Source organism: Cydia fagiglandana, chromosome 2 (assembly GCF_963556715.1).
Source record: "Cydia fagiglandana chromosome 2, ilCydFagi1.1, whole genome shotgun sequence".
Taxonomy (NCBI): domain Eukaryota; kingdom Metazoa; phylum Arthropoda; class Insecta; order Lepidoptera; family Tortricidae; genus Cydia; species Cydia fagiglandana.
The window spans coordinates 6,153,766-6,180,016 of NC_085933.1; the positions used below are offsets into that span (position 1 = coordinate 6,153,766).

General features: G+C 38.2%; 1 protein-coding gene across 1 annotated transcript in view; it reads right to left on the bottom strand.

Moving 5' to 3' along the window:
• The window catches only part of LOC134674747 (homeotic protein proboscipedia), a 75,879-nt gene that overhangs the window by 40,638 nt on the left and 8,990 nt on the right, over positions 1 to 26,251 (bottom strand). The window contains exon 2 of the mRNA XM_063532877.1: positions 16,762 to 17,394. Coding sequence (XP_063388947.1) covers positions 16,762 to 17,230 — 469 coding nt within the window. The 5' untranslated portion in view covers positions 17,231 to 17,394. The remainder of the gene's footprint in view (positions 1 to 16,761; positions 17,395 to 26,251) is intronic.

Consider the following 26,251-nt stretch of genomic DNA (forward strand, 5'->3'; position numbering starts at 1 on the left):
AGCGCCTTAAAAAACAAAAATATCAAAAAAGCAAAACGGTCCGACTCAGATATTGAGAAAATTTATCTGTGTTGAAAAAAATTATTGCTCTAACATCAAAACCCACGGAGGAAACAGTCGAGTACGTTTGTATGGAAAAATGACCACTCCTGTTGGCTCTTAAGACAAAATTTACAGTATGCTGGAACATTAATTATTTAGTGTTTGTTGTTGGGTTTAGCAAAAAGTTGTTCCCGATTTATTTGATTGGACTAATGAGAGAGTTTATTGATGGAAGTAACTAAGTCATTTTCTACTCTAACATATTTAAGTGCCATCGTATACGCGCTCTGAAGTCATAAAACATTAATTAAATTAGGTAGCTAGAGTCAGACCAAGAAAAGTCTGCAGCAGTTCTGATAGCCCACGCTGTGCAAGTGTTATTTATACGTCATAATTTCATAGAACTTTTCTTGACTTTTCTTGGTCTAACTCTAGTATAGAAAATAAGTAACAAAAACTTAGCACGGCACTTCGCGTATCTGCATGCTACGCCGAGGAAAGCTCATGGTCTCCAGAAATGAAATGTAACCTATTGATAGAGAAATGAGGAGTTTTCAACTTTTCATTAGGGTGCGATCGAAGCAGTTAGAGCCCTTTTATTATCTGCTCGCCTCTAAATTGCCGAAAAGAAATTCCTCCCCTGGAAAAAAGGGGAACCGGGGACAAAACCTTGTCCTCGAGTTAGCTTCCAATGGCGCACCGTTATTTAAAAATCGAACTCGATAAGAGCCGGAATGTTTTTATTTTTCTAAATGGCCAGAATTTATGTCTTCTTTAAAGTAAATATTGGAATCGATGGCACATTTCAATGGAAGGTCTTTGATAAGGTATTTTTATGTCAGTCGGGACATTCGGACTCTGGGAAATGTGACGTTCGATTTTCGGTAATGGTCAACTGATAAGCAAATGACGTCGTTATTGAGCCTGCTTTAGTTTGTATCGTTTTCGTTTCATTTCATTTCCTTTTGACGATTGACCTAATAAATAACTTTCATCCGCAGATGAGACTTTACGATTCTGCGGTGTAGTAGCAAGTTTTTAAGGATATTGAGGCACGGGTGTAATGAAATTGTATCGGTGATAATCAGATAGCTTTCGTCAAGTAATACATTAGGGCGGGGGTGGCGCGGATACAGATTCCCCCGCGGCTGATAAAGAATTGAGGGTATTAAACGATTACAAATGCTTCGCGGTTCAATAAACAAACCACTGGAGGAAACCGGAGGATTCGATGAATTGCCAAAATGACTACGAAAATGGAAATGGAATGAGAAATGTATCGCTGTTTCATAGGTGTTCACTGCAAGTAAACTTAGTTAGTCACACTTAATGACTAAATTGAATAATTAATTCAATTACTGAAATAAGAAATAATTTCACTTTAGCGACGTCTTTCTAAGCTAACTATAGCCGCCCAATTTGACATGTCAAAGAGTGGCACAGACAAATTATACATCATATGTTCATAAAAGTTTAACGTTTATTGTAACGTTCCCACACTCTAGAATCTGCAGCAGCAGAGCTTGCTTGGCCGGCATGACCCGACTCTATTCTAGTGAAAAAAAAAAACAACTGAACTATATTAAACGCATTTAAGAAATTCTAGCTTGCCAACAACTAGAATCGGTTTTGAAACTGTGAGAAAACGAGTGATTGAGAGGGGAAATAGACTCGCTCTTTAGATGTAGAATAGACAGGAAAAAGCGCATTACGGCATCCACGATAAATAGTCTCCAACTCACACTTTTCAACTACCTACAGAATCAAAGGTACAAAGTGAGGTGACAACTTCAGATAAGGCCTTCACCCAGTCTTATTTATGTAGCCGGCATCCGATTGAGAGGTCGGTGCTCGGAGGTGCTCGGTGGAGTTCGGGGCCGGCACATTTCCACGAGCCCACTTATCTACCCTCCGAGCTTACATTTTATTTCCGACCCGTGCTTCCTACCGTTTGATTGTGAGCCTTTACCAACTACTCTTGCATATATTACAGAATATACAAGAATACTTTTCTTAGAATTTAAATAGGTTCGGTTCGATAGCTACTGTTGATCTGCCACTTTTCCCAGGCGATTGGTAAGAAAGTTGAGCGGTGATTTTTTAGTAGAATGAAGCTGAGTTTTGAGACTAAAGCTAGTTTACATATTACGGTAGACCTATAGCTGAACAGTAGATTGTTAGTCAAGGAATGGAAATACCTGTGTAGTGCGAGGTATTTTAGCGCTCAAACGGAGTGAGAGCGTTAAACTCTCTACTGTTTATTTAGAATACGGGGAAATTTAAATACATGTGTATTTTACGAAACATGACTAAGTACTTATAACCTTTTATAGTATTTCTTAGGGTCTTTCTTAGTGGTTAGGGGGCTTTCATATTTCATTTCGAGTAAAAGGATCTTTATTTATCCGAATGGAAATTACATAAATAATCTATTTAGAACCGAATTTTCATTGCTCATCGTAGAACGCCCTAGGGCCGGAAAGTATTACTTTCAGTCCGCTTCATAGATTAGTAAAGAGCCACTTTCAGAGCATGATAAATGAAAATTCTTTTTAATCTCCGGATTAAACGAATTTGTTAAATAAACTAAATGTATCGTAAAAAAGGAATGCCGAAGACAATAAAATCGAAGCAGCGGAATATTCGAGAGGTATTTTTGAGCGGGGACATTCACAAAGTTAAATGGGTTTACTGCAATCAGGCTGTTGCGTAACAGAATCAGATAAAAATATATTAGAATTTTGTTTCACGGTGTTGCGCCCCGAGGCCGCGACTTGTTTTATTCGATGAATTTAACACAAAACTTAAATAATATCTACGATGTTGAAAAATATTTCCGGCTTAGGAGTTTGGTATAATTAGCTTATAACACGAGGTCTATTGTTAATATTAAAAAAGTATTTGATTTAATAATTTTTAGGATATAGAAAAAACATACCTGCAATATAATTTGGGGGTTTGTCGATATTTAAATTGAAAACAGTGACTGATGTGGGCATAAGTTAAAGATTCATTATAACTTTTTTTTCAATTGACTGCACTTATGGTTGTTATAATTTTTAACACCAATCCAAAATATTTTCGGGCATATAATTACCAATTTTTCTTACAAAGATGGTAGGTATTTATTTCGTTTTCGTCTTTCTTGCTGAAAACAGGGTACATCTATAGTGTGACACGAGTACTTAAACGTTTTCTTTGACTAAATCGATTTAAAAAATTAATTCGAACAAGCAGCGCCACACCAAGCCCTCAGTTCCTTTCACGACGATTTTTACACTTCCGCGTTTGCATAGATAAGCAAATACCGCGCGTGATGGATATTACGGCGCACCTTACATCATTTGCGTTATTACCTGAGGGCGCAAGCGTCTTATGTCGTACTTCTAACAACGTAAAGCCACATGTGACTAGGGCGTATGTGGACATACGACTTTGTTCCACCAAGAGGAACGATATCTAGATGTTCCCCTTAATATGCTAAAATCAAATTAGTTCCAACGCGTGATGGGAATCGATGGCACTCTCGATATTGCGAGGGCGGCTTTATTTGAAGCAGACGTGACGTACTTTAAATTAAATGCCGGTGTTCGAGCCATTGTTTTACTGTGATTGTTTTGAACTAGTTAATTTGTTCCCACGAGTGGTAATGCTTGGAATAAGGTCAGTGGACATTTTTTTCATGGTATTTTGGGAATTCGATTTTTTACCATGGTGGTGTAGGTATTTGTATTGTTCTGAATCATGTTAATATTGCCTCCCATTAAAAGAATAACCACAAGTGTGGCAAATTTTAGAAGGTCCCAAGTATTTTTAAGTTTATTTTGTCATTATTTTTAGTATTATCATTTAGTTTACTTTGTACAATTATGTTTAAGTATCTTTAAGTTTTAATTTTCTTAAATGTAATTGACCATAAGTGTTCCGTAAAAGTCCCGACGAAAGGAACGAGTGTTAAAAACAACCCTGGTGGTTTGTTAAAAAGTGTGCATGTTATCGACGAGTTTGATATACCTAATTAACGTCACGGATTTCCTATGAAAATATGTATTTCTCTTGGCTAGCAGATTAACTAAGGCGTATCGATGTTATCGTGCAAGTTTACGAACAAGTTGGGAGTTCTGAAAACGCCAATTTCCTGTGAGATTCTTGAGAGCGTTTATCTAGGCGGGGATCGGAGCCGTCAGCGGTAAGTCGCGGCTTTCATTAGGGCGTTAGCAAATTAACGCCCTCAGCCCTTCAGCCTGCGGACGCTGTCACGTTATTGCCCTTGTTAATTGTGCCTCAACATCGTTATTGCACGCTGAAGACAGCTATGAGAAGGCTAAAGTAGACAATTATACATACTTGTAAATATATGAGAAGTGCTGGGTAAACAATATTAATCTATTTTACGACAGGAGATAATTTTCAATTTTATATTCAAATACCATAACTTCTGTACCACAACCTTTGGATATGAAGAAAATGTTTAGATTAGGCTATTTACTCATTGGAATGTGAGAGTGCAAGAATGCTATGCGTAGCCCACGTTTGTGCCTAATTTCTGCCCTTTAGAATCTCGATTTGACATTGCCAAGAAAATAAGCAAAACAAAATTGTCTTTTCTTGTTTTTCCCCTTGATTCGTTAGATGTTGTTTTCGTAAATTGTCCCTTATTTGACTTTGACAGAAAATAATTATTGTGGATGAAGAACAATGCAAAGACGTCCAATTTAGAAACTATCCCACAACATGTCCCAAAATACTTTTTGTAACAAAATATTCCCTAATAGTGTCCAACGCGTATGTTCCAGAAATATTGTAATATAGGAATTTGGCAAAACGGCCGTTTATGCAGCGTCGTTGCGGTGACGGAGACTAATGACGGATGCACTAATAGTCGTTCGTCACGAGGGGGATAAGGCGTGTTTTGTCTACCATCTACCATCGATTTGTCTTTAAGGTGTTTGGAGACGTTCCGAAAATGGACATGTTATGTTATGCCAAAAACGCTGTAATACATTTTTCTTAACATTGGCTGTAGGGGTCAATGAACTACTTCTTGTTGTTAGTCTGTCCAGTTATCCAGGAGACAATAGTGGTACAATTATTTATAAATGAATAAAGTTCATACTAACATACTTAGTATTTAACTACTTAGATTACCTATAATTAAAATAGCTTAACAACCACAAATGCATATTTGATAAATCGATATACCATGAACTTTGGGGTTTAACAGTGACTCATGGGACCATTACCATGGCATCGATTGAAGTAAAGAAAGGTGATAGGTTAGAAGCTTAATTGTGGAACAATTGTATGTTAAAGGACTCTGCGGCTCCACCCGTATCGGTTTAGTCAACATAAAAAAGATTTATATGTAGTTGGAACATGACATGACATGTTATTCGAAAATCTACGGTACTGTTATTTGCAGACGACGTGAAGCTGATCATGGCAGTTAAATCCGCTAGTGACTGTGAAAACCTTCAGGAGGACATCGACGCGGTCTATGAATGGAGTTTGGGAAACAGGCTATTATTTAACATTGCAAAATGTGAGGTAATGACCTATTCTCTTTCTTCCTTGCCTCTCTGCCATTATGGCAGGGAGCACAATGGCCCGCGTCGAAGAAGTTCGTGACCTCGGAGTAATATTCGACTCGCGGCTCACATTCCGGCCACACATACAGGATGTCACCCGCAAGGCGTTTCAAAGGTTGGGCTTCGTACTACGCAATGCTGTCTCGCTCACTGTAGATGCTACGCGAGCGCTATATGCGGCACTCGTAAGAAGCATACTCGAGACAAACGCTGTAGTGTGGAGTCCACACGAAAAGAAGTATATCCTGGCACTTGAACAAGTCCAAAAGAAATTCCTTCGCAACCTGTATAAGAAAATACATACATATTACCCCTTCATGTACCCGACTAGATTTCTGCAGGGACACTTAGGCTATGACTCACTAGAGCTGCGCAGAAATCTAGGACTGGCATGCTTTATAGTTAAGGTTTTGAGGTGTAAAATAGATAGCCTTGGCCTCTTAGAAAAGTTTCTTAAACTTTCTGCACCTGACGCGTACTGTAGTAGACGGAGGCGCCCGCCCATATTGGCCGTAATGCACTCGCGCACTCGTCTGCGCGTACACTCCCCCGTACTGCGCGCAACTGCGCTCGCCAACTCCTTACTCGCGGCACTGCCTGAGAGTGATTTGTTTGCGACTGGGACAGGGAGGCTGATATCTGAATGGAAGGGAGTGCTTGAAAGGATGCAAGACAGATATTCGTAGATGTAAGTTAGTTTTAAATTAGAAAATAAGTAGTTTTAAGTTATGAATCTATGTAACGCTTTGGCGCAAGCTGTAATGTTATATATAACTTGATTCAATAAATAAATAAATGACATATAAATCTCATAATACGAAGGCACACAGTATAACTACCTTTTAAAACATGCACTAAGAGTTTCCATTCACGTAATAAATTGAAACCATTCAATTGCATGTCCAACATCGCAATAAACAGCGATTCTATCTAAAACTGTGACCGCTGCTGACACATAGCTTACAATATCAAACTGCACAACGGGACTTAATCGCGTATTTAAGTTTTAAGATTTACCTCCGACGTTTCGAGGACGGGGTTTCGACGTTCCGAGACCACGGGGACAACGCCGTCCTCGAAACGTCGGAGGTAAATCTTAAAACTTAAATACGCGATTAAGTCCCGTTGTGCAGTTTGATAATGTTTAATAATCGTGAAAGTTTAAATCAGTGACATAGCTTACAAATTGGCGCAATAAAACATTTTCACGACAAACATTAAAAATAATTCATTTCTAAAGGTCATAATTGCATAAAAAATTCGGTCTCATACGCCTCTTTACGGACACACTTGAATCAAAAGATCAAAGGTATTTAAAAATGTCGCATCTGCGTACGAGCGCAAACTACACATACGCCGTTTTTCCTCACACTCTCATTCAATAAATCGTAACTACACTACTTTTCGCTGCACATACGACGTTTATAATTATCACTAGCATTAATGTAACGACACACATCATAACAAATGACATTCGTGTCTGCGTCAGTCAGTAAGGGCATTAGCATAAATAAAACGCTTGTACACGTTTATGTAGTTATTCGTTACAGTTTTTGGTAAATTAAATATCAGGGATGGCCTTTAAGTTTCGTTCATGGTTTTAATCACGAAATGGAAGCACTGGTACAGGCCAAGGATGAAAATTAATTTAAGATAATATTTTCTATTTAAAACGAATAAGGAAATTGATTAAGTGAACTTCACCACAATCTTGAAGAATAGTGTAACTAATTATATATTGTCCTATTTTTAACATACATATTTTCATATTAAAATACAATTTTATCGGTTCTATCGCGAATTAATTATGTTACCTTTACTTATATGTATTTCCGACGTTTAGATGCAGGTTACACTGATCGTGACTGCGGATTAAGTCGGAAATAACGCTAACAAAATTAATGTGTTCAAAACGTGAAAATATTAAAAGTTATATAAATTTATATTCATGTGTTATAAAAAAATACAGTACACTACGAAATGTATCTTGATAACTTTAATCTCATGCTTTGATATGACCGATGTCAAATTGCTTTTAAGGTAAACTATTTCAAAATCGATCACTGACGTCTCAGCCTCCCTGCTTTTTCGTAGCAATAGCAAGGGAGCCTACGGCGTAGCGCTACGGGCGACGTCTCACGATAGTCACGATTAAGTATAGAGGGGCAGTGGCCGAGGCAGTAGACTGGTCCATTTGTCATACACCATTTACACATACATATAAATATGTATTATAACGTTGATCAATGTATGCAGACAAAATACAGATGAAATTTTTAATTACAAAACATATGTTAAAATTAAAATTGTCTTATAACTAGTAGAGCATCAAACAGAACTTCCAATACAGATATTTTTTCGTTTTGAATGGGAATTGAATAGAATTGAATGGTAGGTAATTTATTGTAAAAATCTATATATTTGTAATATAGATATTTACATAAAATGTTACTATCTATCCAAGTCTGAGATCCCAAACTCTTCGGTGATGTAGTTCCGTCATGTTTTAAGTTGTTCCCCTGCTAGTGAGGGCCTCAAGATTAATACGTCTCGCAGTAACTGGTGCAACAATTTGTCTCTATAAACGTTGAGTCAGCGGTTACCGCGACGCGCGATTACCTCCCAATTTATTGTTTAATTCCAAAGCCAAGTTATTAATAACGCGGGATGATTAAACCAAGACGCGGTGATTTATCGCGCGAGTGTTAATATGCGGTGTTGAGGTTTGGGATGTGATTGCTTGATTTTATAGCTAGTGTTAATAGTTGTTATTATATAAAATTGCGGAAAACATTCAAAGCCAGCGATCGTGCTACTACGATCAGGGAATCAATGAGCAAATGAATACACCCGTACAAAGTAAAGTAAGTACAAACAATATTAATGAACATTTATGAACGTTAAAGAAACTAAATATAAAGAACATTTAAAATTTATAAAAAAAGAACATTTTAATTTACTTAAACTAGTTTGTGTATCGGATCGCTAAGGACAATGTCAATCTCATTAGAATTAAATATTTAAATATATCAAGCTAAGTAAGATGACTTATTATTTAGTTTGGAAAACACACATTGAGTACTTATTTATTTAATATAGAACCATGTCCAGTGTCAAAATAATAATAATATTTATTCACATACTTTTGCTCTCCTAGTTTTCAATATATGAATAAGCAATTTAGAGAATTTACCCGACTAAGTATACCTACGGTTTAAGTATCACGACGTCTTGCATACGTAGTCGCTCGGGATAGTTTGTTTTATCAACAACATTTACGTAGTAAGTTGGTTAATTACGGGCGGGCTTGTCCGGAAACCGGACAACATGATACACAGCCACCCTCGTCTCAGACAAGCTTGTGCATGTCTCCAACTCCACCGCCAAAAACAACACATCTCCACACCCACCCATGCAATACCCAACCTAAATCCCTCAATGTTAAGCTCAAAGTCCTATGCACAAAAGCATTACATGGATTGTTACAGTTGATAGCACAGCAGTGACGCTACCTAATCTACGCTACGCGAATACGTACTCAAAGTTTAAGGACATATTGTTCAAAATGTATTGTGCTTACGTGACAATGGTCGCGATATGGGGTTTATGCGTGTAAGATGATGCTTGTTTGGCAAACTCTTGCTGATATGATAAATCAGTTTACAGCCACCAAACAACTCACTTGAGATCGAGGGGAGACGCCAACGATCCACCGTCAAATGAACAATCGCATTTTGAATACTTGATAATTCTATTAGTGTTTAGGGTTGATAAATGTATGTGGTAATCCATTAACAAAAATTTGAATAATTCTACAATTAATGAAAGTGTATTAAGAGTTTTGATGAGCAGGTTCTCTATATAGAATTCACACTGGTTAAGAAGCGGTTGATACTGTGTTCAAATCCTGGTATGAAATGAGCAGTCTTAAGTGAATATCGATCTAGGAAACGTACACCTAATGGTGTAGGTTTTGCCTCCAACATCACAAGTTTAAGTGAGTATTTCAACATGTATTTGCGGTCTAACAAACAAAGATGACTGTGTTGAACTAAGTACTATATCCAGAAAATAAGAATAACTATTAATATTTATTACGATTACAAGTTCGATTTATGAACCGGTCTACCGTCGAGATCACACCTTCCATTGAAAACCAGCGATCTAAAACGGCTGAGCCGTCTCTGTCCCACGACCGCCCACGCAGCTAGCGCCATCCCACTCTAATAGGATTACCGTAGACCGTGGCAGGTAAGTGTCGTTAATTGCCGTAAAAATCTACGCCGACAATGGCAGGACAAAAGCCGGCGCCCAGTGCGCGGCCGCCCTTAGCGAAAGTGATTTATTGATTTCTTCATGACGGCTTAGGCAGCGGATTACGTATTGTTTGTTTGTTTGTAAGTCGGCGGCTGCCGTTTGACTGGACTAACAAAAGACAGAACAGGTTCAGCTACCTGTTTCTGATAATAGTAATGTGACCTAGTCATCTCCGACTCGTCTGGTCACACGTCAGTCATATGAAACGTGAACCGAAAAAAATAAGTCGGACGTTAGTTTATTTTTTATGCGGTAGCCGCGGTCATGAATCGGTAAATGTATTCTCTCTGTAATATTTTTACAGACAGCGGCAAAATTCTTATTAAAGACTAGACCAATGTTAATTCTTATCAGTTGGCTCCCCATGGAAATTTCAGTGTTATCAAAACTCCATAATTTTAAACCTCGCTGAAATTCTACTCATAATAGCCAAAAATTATGATAACCCACATAATTTCTCTAATCACAACGTGCGAATCTGTCCAAGAGTCCTGACCTAATGCACCGCGATCTGTCGCACGTATATTACCCGGGAGCAGGAGCGGTGATAAAAGGCAGTTCATTCCCATTTGGTGCGCGAGCGCGGGAGCGTTGGTTTTTAGAGCAAACCAGTGTATCCTAGACATCCGTAACTATACTAAACCAAAGAGCGTACGTATACTGGTTACACTAAGCTCTTAACTCGCCAGTGCTTGGTTAGCGATTGGAACGCCATCCCAGGGCACAAAAGGGCAGTCCACGCCATTGATTTATCGCTCAGAATGATGTAGAGGTGAAAGTGTTACCGCGCGTAAATCAAAACCGATGTATTGACAGCCAATGAATACTGTTATTATACCGCGAAATAATTGTTTATGAACTATTAGCTACTGGAAAGATTTAGAGCTATTTGAAAGATTTATGGGCGATTTTATCACGTTTGATTGGTTGGCGTTCGTTTTTATTTATCTTTTGTTTTTGTTATAACTATAGATGGTAGGTGGGACGGGTCTAAGTAAATAATGAACTTCAACAGGCGATAAAAGTGAGACCGTAAATAACTATTCTAATTTCTTTTACATAATACGACTGCATCAATTTTTATAATAAACTTACACGCGTATTCGGTAAACGAGATAATCACAAGAGACGATATAGAGATCAACTAGATTTACAATAGATTGACATATCTAACTTACAAATGACTATATCTTCTCGATATCGTATCTTATTCATCTCTAGATGATCTCTAGTGTTAAAGTTAGAATAGGGCCGTTAGTCTACACTATGTCTCCAAATCGAGCTCGTTTTACTATGGGACCAATCCCGAAATGACTATTTTTTTTGGCTTTTCCATAGAAAACATCGTCTGACTTGCCAAAATATATGAAATAGCCAACATTTTTTCCCGATTTTGGAGTTGGTCCCAATAGGTAAAAGTAGCTCAGTGTAGCTAGTAGAATCGAGCCCTGCATTTAAAGCTCCATGATGGGAGAGACTTTTAATATCGGTATAGAATATACATAGGTACATAGGTACCATATAACAGCGGCAGGTAATATTTATTTTCCTAAAAAGCGTGCCTTTTTCATAGCTCTTAAATATACTTTGTAAATGAATCTTGCGGTATTTTCGAAAAGAAATCGTTGAACCCATCCATAATTTCGTCGAGGTGATTAGTCGTGTTGCATAACCAGTAATTGCTGTTCCCGTTTTAATTCACCTTAATAGGGACCCGGGGACCTCCGATGTTCTTAACCTCAAATTTACGGTCATTTTTCACATAAATCAAAGGGAGCCGGTCGGGAGATTTATTAAGCGGACCACAATGACCGACAAGGATCAAACTACCTGCGTTATTGCGTAACCACGGTTTTGCAAATTTGCAACCATTGCGAATTTGGTAGATTTATGACTTACTTTTGCAAACGAAAGTACAAGTGTAAATACATACATTGGTATTGACATTGTTGGTAAAATCAGCTGCCTGGCGCCAGCAGTTTCCTTAGAATATTGAGGGTTATTGTTGTAATAGATTTCGTATTTGTATTATGTATCTTATTTATCATATCTGTGCATTCTTTATTATTTATTTAAAAATAAAAATGTGGAAGCCAGCAGTGGATAATAAATAGGAAAGGACCCAAGTGAGCGGCATAGTAAAGAAAAGGTTTAAAAAATACTTAGTAGTGTGTGGTTACGGTCTAAAGAGGCTATTTATAATTAAATACAAGTATGCATGTATCAAATTCAATATATAGGTATGTAACTGATTTTTGGTCATGTCCAAAATATTGATGCCAGTAACTTAAGCACGTAAAGTTAGACAAAGCTAAGTTGACAAAGATTTTGATTAGATATTTTAAACGTCTAACTTCTATAAAATTATGACGTTTAAATAACGCTTGCACAGTCTGGGCTATCAAAATCGCTGCCAACTTAGCTTGATCTAACTCATTTTATGAGCACCCGATCAGAGTAGCATATAAGAAGATAAATACTGTGCCAGAAAAAAAAGCCAAATATCACTTCTTGCGTTCAATATTGACAACTTTAAATAAGTAGTAGATCTCCATGTAAGTCCTTCCAAATACGCCTGTCGAATTATATATTGGTAGCGCTCTATTACCAATTGAGCGTTTAAATAAATAACGCCATGTGCCAATGCAAAGACACCAAATGACAGAGTTCCCATGTCATCATCATTACGTATAAATGGGCTCATATTACAGTGAATATTTCAGTTGTTTAGTTACAGACGGATCTAATTGGGGACGCACGCGATCCGGTGACGTGTTTATGTACTTATCTATTTCTTATTTATAATCTTTTATTAGTACGCTTTTTTTCGTAAATTGTAGTTATATTGAGTGAGACTCACTCGTCTTCTTAGGTAAGAATATTCCTGTAATCTAATCTTTAAGGCACGGAAAGTGACACTTCCCTGCTAGGGACGACTTACGGTAAACTATTTGAATTTTGGACTACTACAATGATATGGGACCCATGAGGTGCTGTATTTATTATTAGTATTATCACGGCCACAACAAGTTCAAAGAGGCCTAAAATTTTTATTGACTGTAAATTCTACGTTAATCGATGGAATATCGCATTCTATATTTTATCTCATTGCTTGGTAATAACAAGATTATAGCTTCAATTACGTAAAAATGGCGCCATTCAAAGCAGGTGCCATTGCCAGCGCAGACTCGCAGAGCAATAACGCTGTCTTAGCATTTGACTGCATCAGTTTAGTGAAGTTAAAGTAAGTAAAAACATATTTATCTACGTACTGCACTACAAGAAACAATTTGATACATAGAATGAATATATTATTATGTGGACAACATCATAATTAACTCCAAATGATTCTGAATTTCTTTGCTTTTATTTAATAACCGACAACTGTATCAACGTGTATCATTTGATACAACATCTTGCGTCAGACATCAAACAGGCCGAACAAATTGAGACAGTGCAGTACACGGAATTGTATTAAAGAATCGGAATGATCGATCGTGGCAGGGCGTTTTAATTCCGAGTCGAGATGGCCGGAGGCGTGGTTCCCGACGATTTGTTTTAGCTGCAGTCGAATAGGTGAGGGAAAAAATGCCGAGGAGCGATGGGAAACTTTAACAGGAAACTCGGCCTTCATAGCGCTTATTCGTAGATTTGGTTAGGTATGGATTATTAGGAAATCTGATTCATTCAGGTAGGTTTGTTTAATAGTTACACCGATCACCGTGATAAATTAATATGCAGATAGCCTAGAGGACTTTATTATGTTATAAGTCTAAAATTTCTGCTTGTTATAAAACATGTAAGTACCTAACTGACATGATTGAAAGTTAGAAAACGCTGGCTCCCTAGCAAACTTTTGATTAATCCATTATAATCAAGGATAATTTATTTTATATTTTTTGCTGTAGGTACTCTTTTTAGTCTGCTTGCTGTTTTCTTATTTTGTTTTAAACTTTATAAAACACCTGTACCTGCTTACTACCTAACACAAAGTAGATACTTTAGTAGAGATATACATACATATACAGGTATGTTGGAACTCGTGGCTTTTAAAATATCAAAGCGAACGCAGACGCAAAAGTGCCACCGGATATCCAGCGCGGAAACGGGTGGAATAGACGAGGAGCTGTCACTTAACGGAATCAGTCAAAACTTGGTAAATCCAATATCTAAGTTTAGAGCGGGGGCACAAACGCCGAGCTGCATAGAGGATGCGGCCTTACCTGTAGCGGATATCACGATTTATTTGTAAATGCGAAATATGCACAACATCGAGTTATTTTCTTCAATTAAATGTGAGTTTAGAGGTAGATCGCAATTAGAAGCTGAATATTGTAAGTATTTTGTAGAGAACTGTAAAGTCATATGACGATATAAAAGGTACTGTCGTCATTTTAAATATCACTATCACGACCTATTCAATTTTAGTTTCTTACACAACCCCTACTTAGGTTTCTATATGTCATATAGGTACTATATTTAACAAATTAATTAAAACATGGTGCTGTATTAATTAAAATTTCCGTGAATCTTAATCTGATGAACACATGAATGAAAAAATAATAAAAATTTAAAATAAGGTCCTCGACATGCTAATGCCCAATAGATGACACCTTGCTGTCACCTCTATTGACAATGACTTAAGTTTCAAGATGACATGTACTGGAACCGCGTCGAGCACCAGTACGTTTACCTAACCTAATATCTTACAAAAATTTGAAAGTACGTCAAGAGATCTCGGGATTGATTTCTCGCATGGCGCCCGCTTCCGCCGGCGGCGTGGCCCGCCCGCGTGCATCGCTCGATAGCGGCGACAGTGACTGATTACCCCCAGTTCACGGCCCCACTATCTCAGTATAAAGTATAAAGTTTGCTTATAAACATTTAAGGTGAGGGAATTCTTCGAATGCATATTGATTTTAAAGTTTAATCTGTCCTAGTAAGGAATATGCTACGCTAAATTTTTTTTGATTGCTAAGTTGGTAGAGTGACGAGATGGTACCATTGCCCACACTCTTAACTGTCCATCGGTGGACCTTTCTAACTACAAAAGGCATAAAGGGTAAGGTAAAGGCATAGGGGTTGGTTGTGCCTACCTAACCCAGAGTCGCGAGATTAAGTCTCGCTCATCATATCTTTACTTACATGTTTTAAAACTATCTCTTGCTTAGGTAGTCTTTTCTAACGATTTCTTGTTCCCTTGCGTTATGGCAAAAAAAATAATTTCAAATATGTAATAGTCATAAAAATCTCATATCAATTCAGCGGTATTTCGTCTTGACCAATTGCGTGTAAAAGCAAAAGGGAATGTGATAATACATTTCAGCGCGCAAGCGGTGTAAGTCGGCGGCCGGACGGCGTGTTAACACCGTGTCGAAGAGGCCCCCTGCTGAGGCTGGCAGGGGGCAGAGCTCCTGCTTGCGTTAATCGCGGTGAACATATTAGACTAAACCTCTTTCAAAAGGACCTAAGAGTTCTTGAACCTTTTAAATCTTATGGCGTTCCAACACAGAAGTGTTGGAACGATTAATATGGCCATTATTACGTTAATTCCAGATTATATTTACGTTTTAAGTGAATCGATTTTAAGTCTTTATATGTGTGAAATGATATAATATAATTAATTGGTAGTCAACGTTAGTTCTTACGAATGGCGTTAGTGAAATATTAGTATGATGATGCTTATCTGTATATTTTTTTACGTAATCAAAGTAATGCAACATTACGCGATCAGCAGCATCAATGGACCAGAAGGAGTACGGGCAAAAGATTTGTTCATAAATAATGCACGAACATCGATTTGCCACACCTTGAAGTATAAGCCTCGAAGTCAATTTTCTCAGCTTTGATGTACTGACATGACCCCAATATTAAATGTTCCCGCGCCGCGATTGACACAGGAGCTGCAATTTGCCGCATGTAGAGCATGATGTATCGGCCTCAGGTGAGGCCCGTTCCCAGGCGCGCCCGACTCATGATGATGGATCATCTCATCCCGCTTTGTCTGACCCGCCGTTTGTCCCGACGACAAATTTGGGGTCATTCCGTCTTTGCTTTCGGCTATTGTTACTCTAATTGTGCCAAAATACCCCATAAAAAATAGGAACTGTTCTTTGTCAAAGTATGTTTGTAGATATAGCCAAATCGGTGCCACGCAGTAACGCGCGGTACGCTACGGTCTAAAATTGATGGAGTCCAATATTTAAGGCGAGTTGTCAAAGAAGATTACTACTAGTTATAGTTAGCCTAAGGAAATTCAAATGATACATGTCTTTCTGTTTTTTAAGACATCATTAGTGAAGCGACATAAATCCCACATAGCAAGATAGCATGTTATATGAGTTGTCAGCATGTAAATTATGATCTAAAAAGTTCTCACTTATAATTTGTGGTTATAGTGCATGTCGAGTTCCGTTCCGTTAGAGGAGTCGCGGCGGTCGGTGGGTCGGATAATGCCCGGCGCGGGCGCTCCGCCCTGCGCCCGCGCCGCGACACCACTCCCACCGACAACAGTTACCCATACAAAACGTCGTGAGCCTCACAATTCAATATATTTCAGAGTAATTTGATGTTCATTAAAGAAACTCTGGGACCGTGAACCAGAACACAATGGTTGAATGGCCATTTGTTGCTGCCGTTGAAAGGCACAATAATAATTCCGAAGTAGTTATTCACGCGGCAGTTAGGCGCTTACGAAACGAAACGTCGTTTCGTGATGGAGTAGCCATTTCGTTGTTAAGTGACCCACCGCGATGGTGCGGTGCGATACATATTCCCTCTAAGCACGCTAAAATAAATGCATTACGGTACTGACCTTGCTGGCTGTTTTTTCTCGTGGTCTTTTTCTCTTTCATCCAAGGGTATTCGTGGACGTTGAGGCCGCCGCCCGGGGAGGGCAGGTCGGGCGCGTAGCTGGGCGGCGTGTGTTGCGGGCTCAGCTCGCCGGCGCCGAGCTGCGGCAGCGCGGTCATGAACTCGGCCATGGACGGCTGGCTGTTGATGAAGCCGGTCTCGGTGCAGGTCTCGAGCATGGGGTGCGGCGCGCCGGCGGCGGTGACGGCGGCCAGCCAGAAGCCGTTGCCGCCGTGCTCCATGCGGTCGGGTGCGGGCCCCATGGGCGGCGTACTCCTGCTCTTCACGGCGAACTCCTCCTCCATCTCATCGCGTACCCCCATGCCTCTGACGGGCTGCTTCCCTCTGATGGCGGGAAACTCTTCGCATTTTATCTTGCGCACGAGCGGGTTACTGTCCAGCGGCAGCGCGGTGTTGCATATCTCTTGCATCGCTGCCAGTGCCGGTGACGCGGAACAACCAATGCGCGATCATTTACGTGACGACTCTGCCTTCCGTTTGGCCTCATGCGTTAACATTTTCGTTTACGCATTGGGATTGATATAACTGCTTCCTGAAGCTAATTTGTTTACTTCCAATAGCTGCGTCATTATATCTGTAAAAGAGACCGTTAGTTAGATGAGAGATAATGTACATCATGTTTTCTTAGCCTAAAGTTTACAATTGTGTCTAACTCAGACAGAAGAAAGGATATAATTCATGAAGATAGTCATCAGGACTTTTTGAGATTACTTTTTTCAGAGCGAGCACTGAATAAGTAATGCTGTTAAGTACAAGGCTTTGTCTAATAGTCCCAAATTGTGAAATTAAACGCGGTCAGGAGGCTGTTCGCGGTTATTTTGCAATTATGCGAGCTCGTCATTACGTGGTCTGTGTCGAATAATTTAAGCGTTTGACGTCGTGATGAACTCCCCAGTAATGAGTGCCCGAAATTGTTTATTGTTGCAATAAACATTATGGAGCGTAGAGCGACGAGACAACAATAAAGTTATTAAAATTGTTATGAACTGGTAATCGCATGATGGGTCAATGTGTGGGTTTATCTAAATCGTATTACGCATGGACATTATGAGCATGTGGCCTTCGTGTGAATATTATAGGTTTCATTACCATGGTCCCAAAAATGGCATTTACGAGTAGGTATCCACATCAATTCACGCGTCAAAGGGCCCGATTCGGATTTTGAAATAGACATCTATTAGATATATTTTAGACATCACCAAGATACGAAAACGATATGTATAAGATCTAACCTGTCAAATTTGACATTTGCGAGATTCTGGAGATACTCTTGAACGATTTCCACAGGATATGACTTAGAGATCCAATTCACATCTAATAGATATCTTACTCTATCTAACGTAAAAGTGACATTGGTTGCCCGAATTGCGCTGCAAAAGAGAACTAGTTGATATCTAAACTATAACGTATCTAGAATGGATCTAGTACGTGTCGTCACTTGTTAATATCTTGAAGTTCGAATACAGTAAAGGTTAAAATAATAACGGTTCTGGACGAAGTTAGATGTAGAGTCATATAACAAAATATTAGCTACCCTATGTCAGTGGATCAAAAGTTTCTTAAATTTATTTTTTAACAACCCTGACTGGTACAGGTAAGTTAGTACAGGTAATTTAAAAAAATGTAGAAATGAATCAAGTTTAATAAAAAGTACTGTGTCTTTTATAGGTAATGTTTTTTACGAAAAATGAACTCATTGTCTCGGTAGCTACCCGTATACTCGTAGCCCCTTTATATATGTATATGTACTGCTAAATTGCCCAAATGCATCGTTAGCTTCAGTTCATAGCAACTTGCACATAAAATTAGTTATACGACCGTTAAATAAGCCGCCAGATTTTACTCTACACATCGCTAAAATAGCGCCATAAACAAATTCATAAGTAGGCCCTGCTCTCGTTTTTATGCGTTTTTAAGGGTCCCCCGAGGGAATACAGGAAAAGTGAAACGCGGCGTAAAACCTGCACCCCGTCGCGAGACAAGAGGGATCCCCAAATTTAAGACTACCTTGCTATGCAAATGGAAATGTCTGAGGCAAAGCAAGGATTCTTTCGTGGGGGATATATCCCAGCATAGTCAGGAGTGAAAAATTTTCCTGGTTAAAATATAATAAAAACTACTACAGTAATCGCATTTTATTTTTACCAGACAGAGCCGCACATTAAGAATACAACAGATTTTCATAACACAAAGGAAATTACATTTCATTGCTCGTTCGCATTCTCATGCGGGGCGTAGACGGAAAATTTTAATTCAAAACACAGAGCAACCCATACGCATTAAAATAGGTTTAACCGCCAGCCGTTCCATTTTCAAAAATAAAATAAAACAAAAAGGTGCGTTCCCGCCATTTCTCTCGGGCGCGCCGCAAATTCCAGTGGAAAAAATCGTATTTCGAACGCGGTCTGAATTTTAATTGACATTCGGTCTGGGAGCCGTTGCGGGGAGTCGCGGACGTTTTCGAGTTTACATCTAGGCGGTAGGGTGTCCACCAGTTGCGGACCATAAAAGCGACGCCACACGTCCGCGCCCTAACCGGGTGCCTACGTGATAAGAAGCAATGAAATTTATTTTAGAAAAATATATATTTTTCTTAAATAATTAAAATGTATGATGACACAGCTTGATGAATCTTGTATATCAAGATATATCGAGATCGATTTGTTGCATTTTTGATTCGCTATTCAATCGAGCGAACTTTATGTAATTGGCTCCTTTTATTAATCAGAAACAAAAACTAGGCGAAGTTAGCCCCAAGCTCTATCTTTTTCTTGAGAGCGACACACAATACACATATTGCTCAAACCATCGTCAGAACAGAAATGATACGAACGTTTTGGTGTGAGTGTGCCAGCAGGCGTAAATCGAGGTTAAACACAGGTACAGTCAAGGTACAGTTATATGACATTCAACCATCCTCTATCTTTTGTTGTATTGTCCAAAATTTGCATTTTTTGGATAATTTGCGTATTCGAAAGGTGCCAATTATCGAGTCTCCGTTATTCAGATATCAGTCAGAAGGCTGTATCTCTTTAACCGTAATAAGTACATGATGATAGTTGAAATGGTCACGTTGATAGTGGGTACTGCTATGTAGGGTAGCTTATCTTATCAATCCGCTATTATATCAAATAATTTAAATATATATGGTATTTTATTCTATTTTTTTTATTCGTAGGTATCGTTTATTTTTCTACAAGGCATAAACACAAATCTCCTTCGCTGCGAACTCCTATTAAACTGGTTCATATGGCGAGAAATCCTGCTTTGTTCACAATAAGTACAAGAAGTAAATAACCCTGCTTCCATGTCGGGCCTCTAACTAGTGGTTAGGGTCCAATTTGCCCGCCGTAACGATTTCCTCTTCGGGGAATCGAATGGCGTGCGTCCGGAGGCCGCCCACTGTTCTATATAGGGTACTATGTATTGTGGTGAACAGGTTTGCTGACCACGAGTATTATAGATTTAGGTAACACCTTAATTGGTATATATGTAAACGTGTACAGTAAGTACATACCTTATTTTCATGCCGTTCACAACTGTTCACAACAACTTCTAGATATGTTGTTTCTTCAGACTACTCTACTTGGTTTTGATAATTCAGATTTTACACTTCTTTTTTTGAATGTCTGTTTGCTAAGTCCATTCATTTCCTGCATGAATTTTGTTAGTTTTTTAACGAAACATCACAACCTACATATATGTACATACTTATAACCTAATCATTACGATTTGGTACAAATTGTGCCCTCTCACTGATTGTAGGTACCTATATAAAATTGATTACAGCCACTCATTTCCCTTGCCCTTGAGCATAATTTCTATTGTAACAATAATTTTATTTACACAAAATAAGCCATAAATCATAATGTCTAATTTATGTACGTTTAAACTCCGAGATCTGATAACTGCAAATGAGTGATACTGTACCACGAGATATGAATGCGTACGTTAATAGTGTCATTGTTCTCTTCATATATGTTGGAAAATCTACTTTCTGTTAAGCTTTTAATATACCTATGTTATGGTGTCTTTTACGATTTTTGAAATTAATAACGCATACCATATAAATAGGTAATAAGGTTTCTGTTGACTCAAAACACTTTGAAAATAAATTTCAGGTCTGTAACTGTAACTCTATCTTTACTTTCAACACCCATCATCATCATCTTCCTCGCGTTATCCCAGCTTTTTGATACGGCTCATAGGAGCCTGGGGTTCGCTTGCCAACTAATCCCGAGAATTGGCATAAGCATAATAGTTTTTACGAAAGCGACTGCCAGAGGCGAAATTAGGTATTTTTGGGTTTAGTCCGGTTTCCTCCCGATTTTTTCCTTCGCCGAAAAGCGATTGGTAAAATCAAATGATACTTTCAACACACATATTTTAAGTCAAAAGTAATCACTCTGAGAACAATTAACAACAGCTTAGGGCCACTTGCACTAACCCGGAGTTAAGCGGTTAAACCGTTAATTTAGTGTCAAATTGTACTGGTAACCATGGTAACTCCAGGTTTAACCGGTCAACCCGAGGTTAAAGCATTGATGCAAGTGGCGCTTATGTGCATAAAATTAATGATGTTACCGTATGAGTAATAATTAGGTTTTGTAGTCCTTAACTTTGGGTACCTAGGTTCATCGAAGGGGCGTAACTCCAATTGCCTCGTATGATCCACTAATACAGTCTAGGGACTCAATAGTTATTCACTTCTTAACAAAGGACGACATACTTTTAATACCCACCTACTTTTAGAAGGTCAATAAACGGCCTGCAAATCTGAAACTGTCATCATCATCATCTCAGCATATATACGTCCAACTGCTGGGCACAGGCCTCCTCCCGAAAAACTCATTGATACGAGCCGGGGTTTGAACCCGCGACCTCCGGATTGCAAGTCGCACGCTCTTACCGCTAGGCCATCAGCGCTCTTACACAGCGCGCTGAAACTGTATAATCTCCATATACGATTTATACGAGTATACCGAATGGTGTTTCTGCTGAATTTACGTCGGCGTTCACAAACTGTGACATTGCCAACAATTTCCTCTTATTCCCATTATTTACTGAGCGTCTCATGCGATTAGTATAGTTGTTGTATTTTTGTGCTGCTTAGACTAAGTATCAGGGTATTTTATTTATGGCAGTTTATTGCAATCACATTTCACTGATAAGACCTCTGTTGCTTCCAGAAAACAGACTCTTTCACTTTGCATTTTTGTATATATATAATTTCTTTCTCTGCGTCTTATCTCTTGTACTCCTGACAGAATGCTGCATTTCCTACGTTTCATAGCCACTAAAACACATTTGTTTTATATTTTTGTAACATGTTTTGTGCCTTTTGCGTTGCAAACTTTCAATTATGCTTTTGAGAATTTTTTGTTGTTATGGATCTCGAGGTCACATTTATGCTGGATTTCTCAGGGCAAGTGTAATCATGCCTGATGTTTATCGGCCGAGACATGTAGGATGCTTGTCTCGTGCTCAGTGCATCGCGTGCGAATGGGTTAATAGCGGACAAAACGTCTCTTGTCTGATGAGGTAATTCTGCAACTGCGACAGATATAAATCATGCGAGAAAATCTGCCTTTATAGAATGTTCAGACCAATTTAAAAGAAGTCTGAAGTGCCTATCTTCTGCCGCGATTTTTGTTATTTTGTGATACTTTCCGAACATTTAAAGATTTTCGTCAACTATATTCGCCTGGGCGTGGTCGATTTGAGCAAAACTGACTTCTGTGAGATTTCAATTTCAATATCTTAAATTTAATGTCAAAACCACATGTCAAAATACACAAAAATAAAATAAAATTAAAAATACGTAACATAACTTACACTATAAATTAAAAACAATATATACAAATGTCATAGGAATCTTTACAAATTAATGTCAAAATAGTAATAAAAATAAAGCTGTCAAAATAGATTGGTGAAAACTGAACAGTTTTAAGGATGTTTTGTTCACAAAGAGGACAAGAATGACAGTAATAATGCGATAAGATAAATAAATAAAACCAACGAGAACTAACAGCAATGACCATGGTTCCAATTAGAATTATCAATGAATGGAAATTTATAATTCTTGCTGGGAAATAACCTTGAAGTAATAAAACGATTTTATTGTTTCGCATTCTTAGATACCAACTAGAGTTTTTTATGCACGTAAGTTTGTGATTTTGAAGATGTTTATACAATCATTTGGTGGTTAGGGATTTGTTTAAGATGGGTATTAGTTGGATACATCTACAGTCAAGGAATTTAATTTATGTACAATTTTATATCTTGTTGCCATGACCGTCTTTAAGAAAGCTACAAGAGATCTCATATTATTCCTTGACTGTACCTAAATATTACACAAATATTCCAAACGACAAACATTCAAAACAAAAATATGTGCATAGAAAATAACAAAAAAATATATTATTTGATTTCAGTTAGGTACCGACATGGAAACATAGTAAAACGTATAAAAGACAATAAATAAACCTTACGGGCCAATATCACGCACTACTGACAAAGTGAATGTGTGTTGCGGAAGGTATTCGTCATAATGTGCCCATAAACGTCTGGCATCGCCCGTATTCGTGATGGATCGCGGGGATCGCGGTGCCAGGATTTAGTTCATTTTAGTTGTTGAGGATAGTTCAAACAATTGCTTGGGACATGCCTACTTATTGTAAAGCAATAACAAAAAGGTACTTTGAGTGCAAACTGAGGCCTAAATATGTAGTTTAAGAAATTATATCGTTGTGGTGATTGAATGTGGAACTTGTGGAAGGTTTCTTCAGAATCAAAACTAAAATATCTTTTGGGTTCAAATGTCTTAGATTGCATATTAGTTTTCATATGTCATGCTCTGAAAGTGGGTCGTTGTTCTTTTAAAAGGTGCGCAGAAAGTGATACGTTTATGCTCTAGTGCAGAAAAGTGGTGTACTCCTCTGCGTCCTCGTCCTACTTACGAACAGCTGGGTGGAAACAAAATGGAAAAATAATGTCTTTATATCCTCGCCTGGTACAATTGCTAATTGTTTAATTTTACTAATCCCACGTTGATCATTTTTTTATAAAAAAATATGTAAGTGAATTGTTAAAAACAAATTATTCTTGATTTCTTTCGTTGAATTCTATTTACTCGATTTCATAAGGCGGGAACCAAAAGGAATACACTAAAATATTTTTTAACCTCAAACTTGCGTAAATGAGCAAAGGCAGAATCTTATACAGCCACAGTTAAACGTTTTTACGATATTAAATTGATTTTTAAAGTTATTTAGCATTATATTCATGTAAATAAAATAAAATACAAGATATAAATTACTTACCTATATTATTAATTAAATTGTTATTTAATATTTAAAATACTTTTATTATGTTACTACGTGGCCGTGGTGCCGCGCACCAAGGTCGTGGTGCGGTCCGGTAGTCTGTTGCGGCTTTTAGAACGAAAAAGTATAAAATTAAAAAGTAAGAGGCAATCCCGCTGATTTTCATCCTATAATGAACAAATCATTTTAAGAAAAAAGCGCGGGAAACGTGAAACGTGGCGGTCAAGTTTTAGGTTTCTCGTAAATTTAATTTCAATTTTAATATTGTAGATCAGGGAATCGGTAATTTGTATATAATTTTTCGCATAGTTTGTATATATTATTGTATTTGCATATATAATTAGTGTGATTTCGTCGTAGTTGGTAAGTTTTTACTTGTATATATGTAATGGGGGACAAAGATCCCCCCGACCCTGGAGGTGAAAACCTCCAGGTCGGAAGTAATATAACAATAGAATCGGCTATGGACACGGACACTTCTGTGGAAAGCAGGAGTGAACGTAAAAGAAATAAAACTCAAAAACGATGCAAAGCATGTAATAAAAAAAGAAGGAAGAATAATGGCGGGGACTATTCGTGCGATTGTCAGGAGAACATACAAGATACCCAAGCTCCTTTAAAGTCTAATATTCAGCCTAACATAAATTTTTCGGATAAATTAAATACAAACAATGACACTACTAGCGCCAAGGTTAGCAGGAATTTATTTTCATCATCAGATGTTGCTCCCTTTACGGTGCACGTTCAAATTAAACAAACCGATGCAAAATCTTCTTTACATCCGGTCTCCTTTGGGAAATTTTTGGTCAAAAAAGGTTTCAAAAACATTATAAATGGAAGTGTTAAGCGCATTGGTAGGACACGTATTGCAATGTCGTTTTCAAATTACATAGATGCGAACTTATTTGTTACTGATACGTGTCTTGAGTCAGAAAATCTTACGGCATACATCCCGTCATTTTCGGTGACCCGTATGGGCTTGGTTCGTGGTATTCCTGCACAGTGGTCGGAGGAAGAAATAATTTCCAACATTTCCGTGCCCATTGGGTGTGGAAAGGTACTAAAAGTACGTCGTTTAAATCACAGAGTTGTGGTTAACGGTTCTACTACCTGGCAACCTTCCGAGACAGTCGTATTGACATTTGATGGTCAAGTTTTACCTAAACGAGTCTTTTCATGCTACAACTCCCTTGCTGTCGAATTATACATTTTTCCCACCATTCAATGTTTTTTATGCTGTAAATTCGGTCATACAAAAAACAATTGCCGTTCAAAGTCAAAATGCTTTAAATGCGGAGAAATGCATGCGGGAAATACCTGTCTTGTGGAGGAGGAGGATGCCATTTGTTGTTTGTGCAATGGCTTCCACTTTGCCACAAACAGGTCTTGCCCAGAATACGTAAGACAAAAAGAGATAAAAGTCACTATGGCTAATAACTGCATCTCCTATGGAGAAGCAGTTAAACTGCACCCAGCCATATCGAAATCGTTTGCAGACATGGTCAAATCACAAGTGTCACCACCGCATACTCAATCAGATTTACCTCGTAACAGTGTCCAAACTTCAGTTCCAGGCCCAAGTTCGAATATGCGCCCTACTAGCCATAGCAGTAGAAAAAACATTTTTTTGAAACCTCGTTCTTCTGTTAAAAAGACTACACATGGCTATGATGTGGCTGCACATCGGGCCATTATAAGTGAATACTCCATCCCTTCTCCTCAAAATGGCTGTGCTCTACGTCAGGAAACAGAAAAAGAAGACAGAGTAGTAATCGCCGAGTCTATTGAGGCCCTAAGAACTTTATTGTCTAAGCCAAACCTTACTTTACCGTCCCACGTTGCCCCTATGATTGACTCACTTACATTTGCAATTAAAAATAATGGACAATATAATACAGTGGAATTGCAGAAGCATAATAAATAAAAAACATGATTTAATTCATTTATTAAATAAATTTAATCCATGTGTTTTTGCCCTATCTGAGACATGGCTCAAGCCTGGAGCTCTTCTCAGAGCTACTGGCTATTCATGCCTCAGAGAGGACCGTCCTGATGGGTGGGGCGGGGTAGCTTTACTCGTCAGGAATTCTGAATCATTTTCATCTG